General features: G+C 49.7%; 1 protein-coding gene across 1 annotated transcript in view; it reads right to left on the reverse strand.

Moving 5' to 3' along the window:
- The window catches only part of GRM7 (glutamate metabotropic receptor 7), a 353,299-nt gene that overhangs the window by 83,087 nt on the left and 255,115 nt on the right, over window positions 1-15,097 (reverse strand). The window contains exon 8 of the mRNA XM_040358638.1: window positions 4,623-5,555. Coding sequence (XP_040214572.1) covers window positions 4,623-5,555 — 933 coding nt within the window. The remainder of the gene's footprint in view (window positions 1-4,622; window positions 5,556-15,097) is intronic.

The raw sequence follows: 15,097 nt of genomic DNA on the forward strand, positions 1-15,097 counted from the left end.
AATCCTCCCCCATCACCTCCTCACACCCCAATCCTCCCCCATCACCTCCTCACACCCCAATCCTCCCCCATCATCTCCTCACACCCCAATCCTCCCCATCATCTCCTCACACCCCAATCCTCCCCCATCATCTCCTCACACCCCAATCCTCCCCCATCACCTCCTCACACCCCAATCCTCTCCCATCACCTCCTCACACCCCAATCCTCCCCCATCACCTCCTCACACCCCAATCCTCCCCCATCATCTCCTCACACCCCAATCCTCCCCCATCATCTCCTCACACCCCAATCCTCCCCCATCATCTCCTCACACCCCAATCCTCTCCCATCACCTCCTCACACCCCAATCCTCCCCCATCACCTCCTCACACCCCAATCCTCCCCCATCATCTCCTCACACCCCAATCCTCCCCCATCACCTCCTCACACCCCAATCCTCCCCATCATCTCCTCACACCCTAATCCTCCCCCCATCATCTCCTCACACCCCAATCCTCCCCCATCACCTCCTCACACCCCAATACTCTCCCATCATCTCCTCACACCCCAATCCTCCCCATCATCTCCTCACACCCCAATCCTCCCCCATCACCTCCTCACACCCCAATACTCTCCCATCATCTCCTCACACCCCAATCCTCTCCCATCATCTCCTCACACCCCAATCCTCCCCCATCATCTCCTCACACCCCAATCCTCCCCCATCATCTCCTCACACCCCAATCCTCCCCCATCATCTCCTCACACCCCAATCCTCCCCCATCACCTCCTCACACCCCAATCCTCCCCATCACCTCCTCACACCCCAATCCTCCCCCATCATCTCCTCACACCCCAATCCTCCCCCATCATCTCCTCACACCCCAATCCTCCCCCATCATCTCCTCACACCCCAATCCTCCCCCATCATCTCCTCCCACCCCAATCCTCCCCATCATCTCCTCACACCCCAATCCTCCCCCATCATCTCCTCACACCCCAATCCTCCCCCATCATCTCCTCACACCCCAATCCTCCCCATCATCTCCTCACACCCTAATCCTCCCCCCATCATCTCCTCACACCCCAATTCTCCCCCATCGTCTCCTCACACCCCAAATCTCCCCCATCATCTCCTCACACCCCAATCCTCCCCCATCATCTCCTCACACCCCAATCCTCCCCATCATCTCCTCACACCCCAATCCTCCCCCATCACCTCCTCACACCCCAATCCTCCCCCATCACCTCCTCACACCCCAATCCTCCCCCATCATCTCCTCACACCCCAATCCTCCCCATCATCTCCTCACACCCCAATCCTCCCCCATCACCTCCTCACACCCCAATCCTCTCCCATCATCTCCTCACACCCCAATCCTCCCCCATCATCTCCTCACACCCCAATCCTCCCCCATCACCTCCTCACACCCCAATCCTCCCCCATCACCTCCTCACACCCCAATCCTCCCCATCATCTCCTCACACCCCAATCCTCCCCATCATCTCCTCACACCCCAATCCTCCCCCATCACCTCCTCACACCCCAATCCTCTCCCATCATCTCCTCACACCCCAATCCTCCCCCATCATCTCCTCACACCCCAATCCTCCCCCATCATCTCCTCACACCCCAATCCTCCCCCATCATCTCCTCACACCCCAATCCTCCCCCATCACCTCCTCACACCCCAATCCTCCCCATCACCTCCTCACACCCCAATCCTCCCCCATCACCTCCTCACACCCCAATCCTCCCCCATCATCTCCTCACACCCCAATCCTCCCCCATCATCTCCTCACACCCCAATCCTCCCCCATCATCTCCTCACACCCCAATCCTCCCCCATCACCTCCTCACACCCCAATCCTCCCCCATCACCTCCTCACACCCCAATCCTCCCCCACCATCTCCTCACACCCCAATCCTCCCCCATCACCTCCTCACACCCCAATCCTCCCCCATCATCTCCTCACACCCCAATCCTCCCCATCATCTCCTTACACCCCAATCCTCCCCCATCACCTCCTCACACCCCAATCCTCCCCCATCACCTCCTCACACCCCAATCCTCCCCCACCATCTCCTCACACCCCAATCCTCCCCCATCATCTCCTCACACCCCAATCCTCCCCCATCATCTCCTCACACCCCAATCCTCCCCCATCACCTCCTCACACCCCAATCCTCCCCATCATCTCCTCACACCCCAATCCTCCCCCATCATCTCCTCACACCCCAATCCTCCCCATCACCTCCTTACACCCCAATCCTCCCCCATCATCTCCTCACACCCCAATCCTCCCCATCATCTCCTTACACCCCAATTCTCCCCCATCATCTCCTCACACCCCAATCCTCCCCATCATCTCCTCACACCCCAATCCTCCCCCATCACCTCCTCACACCCCAATCCTCCCCATCACCTCCTCACACCCCAATCCTCCCCCATCATCTCCTCACACCCCAATCCTCCCCCATCACCTCCTTACACCCCAATCCTCCCCGGCGCCCCTCCAATCTCTGCCTGGAACAGACGCCAAGCTCCTTCTCTCCTAATCAGAATGATTTAGACGCTATAAAGTCCATTCCATGGTGATGACAGCGCGGTCCGGTACATCACATCGCCGTACAATGGGAGCCAAGACAACAATGTCTCTAATGGCTGATCGGATCCCCATTGATTCGGTGTCACCGCATCCAATTACCAGTCTCCCAACTATGTGCTGCGGACGCTTCCATAGCGCTCTACAGAATGTTTCCTTTATCGGCTGTTCTGCGGCGTCTTCACAGACAGCGGTGCTGAATAATTTATAGATACAAAGGAGTCTGATTAATTAATGGGGAGAAGGTGGGTGCCGGCGAGGAACCGCGCCTGCCGAGGATAACGACAAACAAACACCGCCATCCGGGACACCTCCCCCGCTAAACAGCTCCAAGGCTGCAGACAACAATAGCGATCCCCCCCCCCCCCCGGTCTGTAATTCATCCTGAACTCTGAGAATACGTCATATCATGGAAAGAATCCGGACTACGGGAAGGACGGCCTTCTCCTCCTTAATGGCCCGTCTCGTATCGGCCGAGCGGTAAATAAGAAGCATCACACGCCGCGCGGGAAGAGGTGCTAATGGACAGCGGCGTAACAAGGCCGCCACTTAGTGCGGTAATAATATAAATCCCACCGGTAAAACATTCCGTGTTCACTTCCGTAATCCTTTTATCACATAATAAGAGGATCTCCCAGCGGTTTACTAAATAACCTCCAATGTTCCCTTTCAGTGTAATTCTTCCGCCACAGAAAATCATCACATGGAAAAGGAACGACATTCCACCGCCGCCAAACGGGAACACCGCCGCCAAATGGGAACAACGACACCGAGCGGGAACACCGCCGCCAAACGGGAACACCGCCGCCAAACGGGAACACCACCGCCAAACGGGAACACCGCCACACAAACGGCAACACCACAACCAAACGGGAACACCACCACCAAACGGGAACACCACAACCAAACAGGAACACCGCCGCCAAACGGGAACACCGCCGCCAAATGGGAACACCACCGCCAAACGGCAACACCACAAAACGGGAACATCACCGCCAAACGGGAACACCGCCACACAAAAGGGAACACCACCGCCAAACGGGAACACCACCGCCAAACGGCAACACCACAAAACGGGAACATCACCGCCAAACGGGAACACTGCCACACAAAAGGGAACACCACCGCCAAACGGGAACACCGCCACACAAACGGGAACACCACCGCCAAGCGGGAACACCGCCACCAAACGGGAACACCTGACCTCATCCTTACTGATCACCTGACCTCATCCCTACTGATCACCTGACCTCAACCCTACCGATCACCCGACTTCATCCCTACTGATCACCTGACCTCATCCTTACTGATCACCTGACCTCATCCTTACTGATCACCTGACCTCATCCCTACCGATTACCTGACCTCATCCCTACCGATTACCTGACCTCATCCTTACTGATCACCTGACCTCATCCCTACCGATCACCTGACCTCATCCCTACTGATCACCCGACCTCATCCCTACTGATCACCTGACCTCATCCTTACTGATCACCTGACCTCATCCCTACTGATCACCTGACCTCATCCCTACCGATCACCTGACCTCATCCTTACTGATCACCTGACCTCATCCTTACTGATCACCTGACCTCATCCCTACCGATCACCTGACCTCATCCCTACCGATCACCTGACCTCATCCCTACCGATCACCTTTGGAATGTGTTGGAACACCAACTGTCTTCTCATCCAATGCCAGTATCTGACCTCACAAAGGGGCCCAACTCCCCACAGAAACCCTCGAGAATCCTGTGTCTTCCCGGAAGGGTGGAGGTTCTAGGTGAATGCCGTGGTTTGGGAGAAGTTTGTGTAAGGAGCTCATAGAAGTGTGTTGGTCAGGTGACCACAATCATGTTGCTATATATCGTACATGTTCATAGGTCTTGTTTATTTAGGACCACCTTCATGTCAAACGCACACGGGTTCCCAATGGACACAAAGAAAGTCGTCCCCACCGATGAGCAGATCATACAAACGATGGATTTGGATTGAGAAGATACATTAACATACACAAGTGGATCTACTTACTTTTTCTGCAGATTGTGAGGTTCCAAAAAATATTGGGATGAAGGCCAACCAAACTATACAGGTTGTGTACATTGTGAAGCCAATTGGCTTTGCTTCGTTGAAATTCTCGGGGACGCCCCGGGTCTTGATGGCGTACACAGTACATGTTACCATAAGAAGGATGCTGTATCCCAAGGAACAGATAATTTGTAGATCCGTAATGTCACATTTCAGGACCCCTCGGCGCTGTTCTGGATCCGGCGTTTCTGGCCCATAGTCAATGATGATGTTGGGAGGATTGACTCCAAACCAAATAAAAACTCCTAAAAGTTGGATCGATATTAAACTAGAGGTGATGGCCAGCTGCGAGGTCGGGCTGATGAGCCGCGGCGCCGTCACCGATTTCTTACCCTGCTCAAAGATCCGGTAGATCCGGTTGGTTTTGGTTAAAAGGGCGGCGTAACTGATGCACATTCCTAATCCTAAGAAGATGCGTCGGAAGGAGCAGACGCCCAAGTCCGGCTTCGCTATCATGAGGAAAGTAATGATGTAGCAGAGGAAGATCCCGGTGAGAAGGACGTAGCTGAGCTCCCTGCCAGATGCCCGTACTATGGGGGTGTCATTGTACCGTATGAAGGTCGCCATAACAAAGATGGTAGCAATTATTCCAAGCATAGCCAAGAAGACTGGAATTACGGCCCAGGGAGAGTGCCACTCCAGCTTGACGATGGGGATGGGGTCACAGCCGGTGCGGTTTTTATTGGGGCGCATGCTGAAGTCACAACGAAAACAGGTGACCTCGTCGTGGAGGTATTTGTAGCCGTCACACGGGTCACACTGCCAGCAGCAGGGCATGCCCTTCGCTATCTTCTTCCTCTCCCCCATTTTGCAAGGCAAGCTGCAGACGGAAGGTGGAATTTCATGCAACGCCTTTGACCACTGCATGTCTTCAACCTGGAAAGAAAGGAGAGATTGGTGACAGAGAGCATGGAACCGTGATTCTCCATAAGACTGCAAGAAGAGGCGTCCAGCTAGTATACCAGCATGCACTTATACGGCCCGCACCCCCCCCCCCCCCCGTCCCCACTTAGTACGCCACTGCACTTATTATCACTTATTTCCACGTCCCACCTAAACCAACTCAATTTGGACTTCAACACTTTGCTGTGGGGTTCTTATCTCTTCCTCCAGGTCTATGTGGAAGAGACTTTAGGAGTCCTTCTGTTTATGAGAGTTGCCAACCCACAATACTGCACACAACCCTTCCCATACTATATGGTGGAAACAACAACAGCTTGGTGATCAGTGTCCCCCATCTCCCCACACTAACCCCCCCCCCCCAAAAAATAAAACAGGTCTGAATAAAGAGCAACAGAAGGAAATGTTATATGTAATTCAAAAGTCATAATTTTTGGTGTTTATTTGGCTATTTTTGTGATTTTATAGCATAAATATAGAATTAAGACTTTGCATTATTTCAGAAGTTAGACCTCCCGTATTAATGTGTAAATGAACTTGTTGGACTGGTTCGTGAAGCCCAGGACAGGAAATGATGTACAGGAAGTGTGCGGGGGGGGGGGGGCGGGACTTGAACTAGTCATGTGGTGAGAGACAAAGGAACAATCATTTTCTGTCTGGAAGGAATAGGACTCCATTTGTTATCAATGTTTAAACAAAACACAAGTAAGTTCAGGCAAAGTAATGCCGCGTACACACGGTCAGAATTTCAGACAACAAATGTTCGATGTGAGCTTGTTGTCGGAAATTCCAACCGTGTGTAGGCTCCATCGGACATTTGCTGTAGGAATTTCTGATTTCTCAAATTTTCCAACAACAAAAGTTCTTGTCGGAAATTCCGACCGCGTGTAGACAATTCAATGCACAAGAGTTCTACGCATGCTCGGAATCATTGAACTTCATTGACTTAGGCTCATCGTACGTCTTGTACGTCATCGCGTTCTTGACATTCGCAATTTCCGACAACATTTGTGTGACCCGTGTGTATCCAAGACAAGTTTGAGTCAACATTCCCTTGGAAAAAAATCCAAGTTTTTCTTGTCGGAATGTCCGATCGCGTGTACGCGGCATTAGAGACATAAAACTAGTCAATTAACCACTTTAAGACTGGAAGGATTTGCCCCCTTCCTGACCGGGCCATTTTTGCGATACGGCACTGCGTCGCTTTAACTGACAATTGCGCGGTCGTGTGATGTTGTACCCAAACAAAATTGACGTCCTTTTTCCCCCACAAATAAAGATTTCTTTTGGTGGTATTTGAAACAAAAATAGAGCGACAATTTTGAATAAAAAAATATATTTTTTACTTTTTGCTGTAATAAATATCCCCCAAAAATATATAAAAAAAAATGTCTTCCTAATTTTGGCCGATACGTATTCTTCTACCTATTTTTGGTAAAAAAATATCACAATAAGTGCTTATTGATTGGTTTGCGCAAAAGTTATCATTCCCACAATATAGGGGATAGATTTATGGCAATTTTTTTTTATCTAGTAATATCGGCGATCTGCGATTTTTAGCAGGACTGCGACATGGGGTAGACAGATTGGACACTTTTTTGGGACCAGTGACATTTATACAGCGATCAGTGCTATAAAAATGCACTGATTACTGTATGAATGTCACAGGCAGGGAAGGGGTTAACACTAAGGGGGCGATCAAGGGGTTAAGTGCTCCCTGGGAGGTGTTTCTAACTGTATGGGGGAAGGGGACTGACTGGAGGAGGAGAGAGATCGCTGTTGCTGATACCTAGTAACAGACAATCTCTCTCTACTTCCCTGTCAGAACGGGGATCTGTTTGTTTACATACACAGATCCCCGTTCTGACTCTGTGGAGCGATCGCGGGTGGCCGGCGGACCTCGCGGCTGCTCTGCACGCGCATCGGTTTCTGCGTTACGCCACCTATCACTCCTAAAGTGGCCAACGTACACCAACGACGATTCACGCAGCCGTGCCAACCTGCCGCAGCATGATGACGGCAAGCGGTTAAATACAGAGCCAGACAAGAAGAAAACAAAAAGGATCACAAAGAGATCACAAAGAGATCACAAATACAACGAAGAAGATAAACATGCCGAGTAACAAACGCCGGAACGCGAGTCAGGAAGGAATTCTTTTCTGGAATTCATCATAAAGGGAGAATAAGAACTTCACCTGAGACGACGCCAAATCTACAACCCGCGGGACGCACTTATTATTTATCCTTCATACTCATTTTCTGGGAAGGAGATACTTTGTGTCTATTGGATATTTTCTTATACTTGATGCTATGAATTGTTTTTTCCTTTCTGAACATTTATACACTGCAGAGATTTAATCGCTTCCTCGCTCCGTCCTCATACCGCAAAGTAACTTTAATGGACGCAAAGCGAAACCTTTTGCAATATTAAAATGTAATAATGTAACTATTTTATATATTATATTTCTCATTTCATGATGAGAGAGATTGCTCTAAGGGGGGGGGAGGAAATGGGAGCTCTTCGGGTCGATCAATAAAGGAGGAGTTGAAGGATTTGGCTGCTGATTGATCCACCGCAAAAATAAAAATCCCCATCAGGACTGTTTAGGTGAAATTTTTTGGGGGGAGAAAAAAAAAGTAATGACTTTGTTTTCTAGTGATCCGGATGTTGGAGTCGGAAGTGATCAATGGCTTGTAGACAGTCAAAGCCAATCACTGACAGCTGTGCCGGGCTCTAGGGGGACTCAATGCGAACCGAAGGCCGCACACAATACGAAAATCGGATGGAAAATTTCGTACGACGAGCCGTGTGACGATTTCCGGATGGTTAGAACGGCGCTTTCCAGAGACGATTTCACTCCTTCGTCAGACAAAATCTGGATGTGCGGACTAGAACATTTTTGTCGGATGTGAACTCAATGTCCGATTTTCATTTCATTAGTACGGTTTTTGTGCGAAAAAAATCATAAGAGCAAAACTACGCATTCACAGAAACGAAAGAATACAAAACTTCTGACGTTGTATTCTGTCGTCCGAAAATTTTTGTATTGTGACTCACCTCTTCACTTTCCATATGAGACTCACATTCGCCACAATAAAGCGACGTTCGCTCGTCCGAAAACCTGATCTTGTGTACAAGGCTTTAGAAAGGAAATATTTTTCTTCAACGTGCCACCCAATATAAAATATAGAAATATTTGAAAAATTGTAAAAGAATTCTATAACTTTTTTTTTTTTTACACTTTTATGGTCTGTGTGTGAAAGGTCCACCTCTGTCCCTCAATTTATAGGGAACTGGAAAGGGGGATTTCCTTGGTGCCACAGGTATGAACAAAAATGATATATTTTAATAAAAAATATTTTATTGATAAATGTTAAGAGCCGGTTTACACTGCGGCGGCACGACTTCGAGCGCGACTCTGCAAGGCGTCCTGAAGACGACTTCAGAGGCGATTAGCAAAATGACTTCTTTATAGAAGTCAATGCAAATCGCCCTGAGTCTCCCCCGAAGTCGTACAAGAACCTTTTTCTAAGTCGGAGCGACATGCGTCACTCCTATTAGAACGGTTCTGGTGAATAGAATGGGACGCGACTTGTCAGGCGGCTGAGTCGCCTGACGAGTCGCCCCAGTGTGAACCGGCTCTAACTCTCAAGAATACAGAAATACATATAAAATTATCCAAACATAATGGAACAATAATGCCACGTACACAAGGGAAAATAGAGAACCTGCTCGCTATCTAAGTCTGTCGGAAATTCTGGCAGAAAAAGTCACATGGGGCGTACACACGGACGGAATATCCAATGAAAAGCTCCGATAGGACTTTTTCTGACGGAAATTCCGATCGTGTGTACGTGGCACAATGTGCATATAAAGCTAAAGTACTTGTATAAATACCTGTATTGATATCAATAAAATATATTTTTTATTAAATTATATATTTTTTGTTCATACCTGTGGCACCGTTAAAATCCTCCTTTCCGGTTCCCTAAAAATTCTCTAATTTGGGATGTGGGTGCCGTGATCTTCTGAGTTAGTGTAATTATTTCAATCTCTCTGTTCCTCAATATCAAATGTTGTGTTCCCAGCCAATGTTAAGGTCCATTCAGCCACATTTGTCACCCAAAGGAACTACTTTTTTTCTTTGGTCTCCATGCTGAAGAACATATGTGGCATTTTCCTTTAGTTACGGTGACGGCACTTAAAATAGTGAGTTGGCACCAAAACATATGAGTGGATCCTTTCTATTGTTAATAATGTTGGGAATAGTTGTTGGCATAAGAGATCCCGGATAGTTGAATGGGAGCCTGTGTAATTCTCAGGAGAGAACACCACAAAAACACTACAAGAACACCACGAAAACACCACGAGAACACCTCAAGAACCCCACAAGAAACCCACGAGAACGCCACAAGAAACCCACGAAAACACCACGAGAACACCTCAAGAACCCCACAAGAACGCCACGAGAATGCCATAAGAACGCCACGAGAAAGCCACGAGAACACCACAAGAAACCCACGAGAACACCACAAGAAACCCACGAGAACACCACAAGAAACCCACGAGAACGCCACGAGAACACCACAAGAATGCCACAAGAACGCCAAGAGAAAGCCACAAGAACAACTCAAGAACCCCACAAGAACACCACGAGAATGCCACAAGAACGCCAAGAGAAAGCCACAAGAATGGCACAAGAAAGCCACGAGAACGCCACGAGAACACCACAAGAACGCCACGAGAACACCATAAGAACGCCACATTTCATTTTGATTTATTAGTTAACTAATTTTGTTTAGTTACATTTGTTACATTAATTTTCAGAATTTATTTAGTTTCACTTCGTTTTCAAATCTGATTAAATTTTTTTGAAAAATCTGATTTTTCTTCTATTCAAATGCGCCTGCGGAATTTCTCACATCTAAGAATTGCAATATGTTTACATTTCGTATTCGTTTCCAAATTCAAATCAAATTTCGTTAATTCAGATGAATTTCCTTTCATTATTTTCGGAGGATTCGTTTACATTTGTTACTATTGTGATTTGGATTTTGGAAACATCCGAAAATTTCGAATAACAAAAAAACGTATCCACATTTTTATTTGGAATGAAATGAATTGAGCGTGTTTAATGAGAGCCACCGAAAACACTAAACTCTGATCATTTCCTTGGGGCCTCCTGTGTAGTAAGGATGGATTCCAGGGCAGCCATTCCCAACAAGGGTTCCTCCATGGGTGGTCGAGGGGTTCCTCCATGGGTGGTCGGGGGGTTCCTCTATGGGTGGTCGGGGGGTTCCTCCATGGGTGGTCGGGGGGTTCCTCCATGGGTGGTCGGGGGTTCCTCTATGGGTGGTCGAGGGGTTCCTCCATGGGTGGTCGGGGGGTTCCTCCATGGGTGGTCGGGGGGTTCCTTGAGCTGTGGCTAACTGACCTCCTCTGTGATGGTCTCTGCACGGTTCCGGGTCCAACACCATTTGACAAAGACAAAGGCATTCTGACCACCACTGTAAGGGCAGCATTCTTTCCACTGACCACCCCAATTCCCCACCAATGGACTTCTCTAAGCAGGGATTTCCTTGAGACCGGGAAATTCTTCCAAGGGTTCCCTTCAGGAGAGAAGGTTGAGAAAGTCCTGTCTAGGTACCAGAGAAGAGTACTTACCTTATTCTGTGTGCCCCCAGTAGTGACGCTCTCCTCTGCTCCAGAACGTAGGTGGTCTTCAATGTCCTGACATACAATATGAGACCACAGGCTCTATATAGATCTATATACCGTATGTGCGTTTCCATTGTAGATAACTTTTCTTGGCTTCATTGTTGCCATCCTATTTTTTTCTCTCCATGTTTTATTCTTTTTTTATTTTGCATTTCCTGCGCCAATCCTTTGTGTAGCCCCCCCCCCCCCATAATCTCCAGCCCCCCGCTTTGTCTGTGGCACCATGTTGCTGAGCTAAGACTGTCTGCCTGGTTGGGTTTCAGAGCTTCACCAACTGTGTGAACTTCAAGCGAAGTGACAGCCCGCAGATAACTCATTTACCCCGAACATCCTGTCTCCCGAGATAGCAGCGGCACAGGGCCGTAATTATGGAGACTTCTTTCACTTCCCCTCGTTACAGTTCACCCAAATAGCTTTATAACCAGCGGCGGGCGGCACAAAGATTTGCCTCTCTTCTCTCACCTCTGGCTGTAAAATAGCTAATGAAATGCAAGCCGCGCGATAAGCTGCATGGAAAGGAGAGATTAGGGAATGGATTCCAATTCGGAAGCATCACACAAAAAAATCCATGTTGTCAGGAATATAATTGGTGCCGACCGCAACCTTCAACCGGGAACGAAACGCCGGCGATAAAGAAGTTTCATGCCAAGGCACCGGCACAGAGAAGGCCTATAGACCCTTGTGTCTGTCTGTCCAGCCAATTCAAAGGGTATCAGGCATGGTGGGAACGCACAATGCGGCTCATCAAGGCGAAGTGAGCGACACAATGACATGCCGACACAACACCGAGCTCCAACCATGTGACAGGTGCACATTGTTCAAACCACACAGTCTCTGCTTTTCAATTTATTTCAAGGCCTGCCAAACGTACGAGCGATGCCAACAAGTGCGCCTTCAATGTAGACAAGAAAACAAAAACTGCAGATAACTATGTTGGAGTATAATGGAGGGGAACATGGAATAGGTAGGGAGGTGTTCCAAGGCTGACTGGCAGCTGGGCAAAGCAATTCCATCCGAGTTCTTATAGAGAGAAGTAACTTGAAGCCAAATTCGGATTTATTTGTGCTGCTGCCCCCGCCCCCCCATTCCTCCCACTGACACCACAGATGGGGCATGTTTTTTTTTCCTACTGCTTTTCTACTCCCAATTGGTACAGGCCACCCCCCAAACATCTGAAGGACAGTAAACTGGCACTCTGTTTAGAAAGTTTGGAGACCCCTGTGACGGGAGTCACTTTGGGTGGGGGCTGTGACGGGAGTCACTTTGGGTGGGGGCTGTGACGGGAGTCACTTTGGGTGGGGGCTGTGACGAGAGTCACTTTGGGTGGGGGCTGTGACGGGAGTCACTTTGGGTGGGGGGCTGTGACGGGAGTCACTTTGGGTGGGGGGCTGTGACGGGAGTCACTTTGGGTGGGGGGCTGTGACTCTGAGACAGGCAAGCGGGGGGGGGGGGCACACTGGCGGCATTTGATGGTTACAGTGGCTGTGTTTGATGGGCATGGTGGTGGCAATTGATGGGCGCAAAAGGTGTGCCAAGCATGCTGGAACCGTATAGCATCTGGAGACGGATATAAAGGCGATTGGAGGGTGAGATGGAGAGATATATAAAGGTGATTGGAGGGTGAGATGGAGAGATATGAAGGTGATTGGAGGGTGAGATGGAGAGATATAAAGGTGATTGGAGGGTGAGATGGAGAGATATATAAAGGTGATTGGAGGGTGAGATGGAGACGGATATAAAGGCGATTGGAGGGTGAGATGGAGAGAGATATGAAGGTGATTGGAGGGTGAGATGGAGAGATATGAAGGCGATTGGAGGGTGAGATGGAGAGATATATAAAGGTGATTGGAGGGTGAGATATAAAGGTGATTGGAGGGTGAGATGGAGATATATGAAGGCGATTGGAGGGTGAGAACATTGATGGATCGGGAGGCAATCACGGTCCAAAGCCGACAATCATTTTCAAGCCTTGACATTGTAGGGGGAGGTCAGCTGGGCCTCCCATCTTGTCTGGTCCATACATCCCGCAGATATCATCTCTATCAATCAGTCATTGGAGATCTCTACTCTCCAGCTTGGGTCGCCATTCATCAAGCTGGAGAGGTCGTCCTGAGCAGGTCTATTATTCTGGGTTCACGGTCGCCTGTCTCGGGGGGGGGGGGGGGGGGGGGGGGGGGGGGGGGGGGGAGAGTCCTTCAACCTCCCACTATTGACCTGTTGAGTGAAAGTCATTAGTCTTTCGGCTCAATAAAGGGTTTGAGTGAAGGAGACGTGAACAATGAAGTGCTCTCTTGTTTTATGTAATCCTTCTTCATCATCACCTCCCCCCCTCCCCCACCACCAGCGACCGGAGGGCTGACCGTCCTCCTGGGTGATCCAAGGTGATGAGGTCATAGAGGAGGCCTATCTGTCCCTGGGACACCCCCCGCCTTGTCCTCCCAGATAAGCCGCCATGTCACCGCGCTCAGCCTCCTGTCGCCGCGCTCAGCATCTTCTCCCAACATCCGGAAAACCTTTTCATGGAGATCAAAGGAATCATTTCTGGTTTAACAGCGAGAACTAATCACTTCACCGCAATGTGCGGAATTTACACAGATCCCATTTCTTTTTATTAGCTCAGTCGGCTCAATTGACTTGCAAATACCGGGATGGTGGAATGACACCGGATTATTCCCTCGGCGCTCTCCGACTTCCACCGACCACAAACCCAAATAAAACCGCATAACATGGAGGTCGCCGCGGCCCCTCTAATGAATGACACATCGACCCCCCCCCACATGAGCCAATCAAACGATAGACAGTTTATTAAATCCTTGATTTCACCCTTTGTTATCCTTTATTGTATCTTTGGTGCTGCAGATCTCTTGCATCCTCCTCCAGCCACTTCCCGGTTACATAGAGTCCGGTGATGGCGGCACGTCATTTCCCAGGGCGGGGGATTCTATGGTGACAACAGTGGGCCATGTCTGCTTAATGTGACCTGTAGTCTCCATTAGAGGTTCATGTGTCAGGGTGACAACGCAGAAGAACAACGGGGAGCGGGACAGACTGTTGTCACTGAGAACTGACCGGGTTCCACTTCAGGGGGTTCATCCAATCCTGTTAGTTGTGTGCCGGTTTACGGTTAATAGGCGATCAAAGAAAGGCCTGGAAATCTGGGCACTACCATTCCCTCTACTACTCCTCCCTCTACTCCTCTTCCCGCTACTCCTCCTCCCTCTACTCCTCTTCCCTCTACTCCTCTTCCCTCTGCTCCTCCTCCCTCTACTCCTCCTCCCTCTACTCCTCCTCCCTCTACTCCTCCTCCCTCTACTCCTCCTCCCTCTACTCCTCCTCCTTCTACTCCTCTTCCCTCTACTCCTCCTCCTTCTACTCCTCCTCCCTCTACTCCTCCTCCCTCTACTCCTCCTCCCTCTACTCCTCCTCCTTCTACTCCTCTTCCCTCTACTCCTCCTCCCACTACTCCTCCTCCCTCTACTCCTCCTCCTTCTACTCCTCTTCCCTCTACTCCTCCTCCCACTACTCCTCCTCCCTCTACTCCTCCTCCTTCTACTCCTCCTCCTTCTACTCCTCCTCCCTCTGCTCCTCCTCCCTCTGCTCCTCCTCCCTCTGCTCCTCTTCCCTCTACTCCTCTTCCCTCTACTCCTCCTCCCTCTACTTCTCCTCCCTCTACTCCTCCTCCCTCTACTCCTCTTCCCTCTACTCCTCTTCCCTCTGCTCCTCCTCCCTCTACTTCTCCTCCCTCTACTCCTCTTCCCGCTACTCCTCCTCCCTCTACTTCTCCTCCCTCTACTCCTCC

This window comes from Rana temporaria, chromosome 7, assembly GCF_905171775.1.
Source record: "Rana temporaria chromosome 7, aRanTem1.1, whole genome shotgun sequence".
Lineage (NCBI taxonomy): Eukaryota > Metazoa > Chordata > Amphibia > Anura > Ranidae > Rana > Rana temporaria.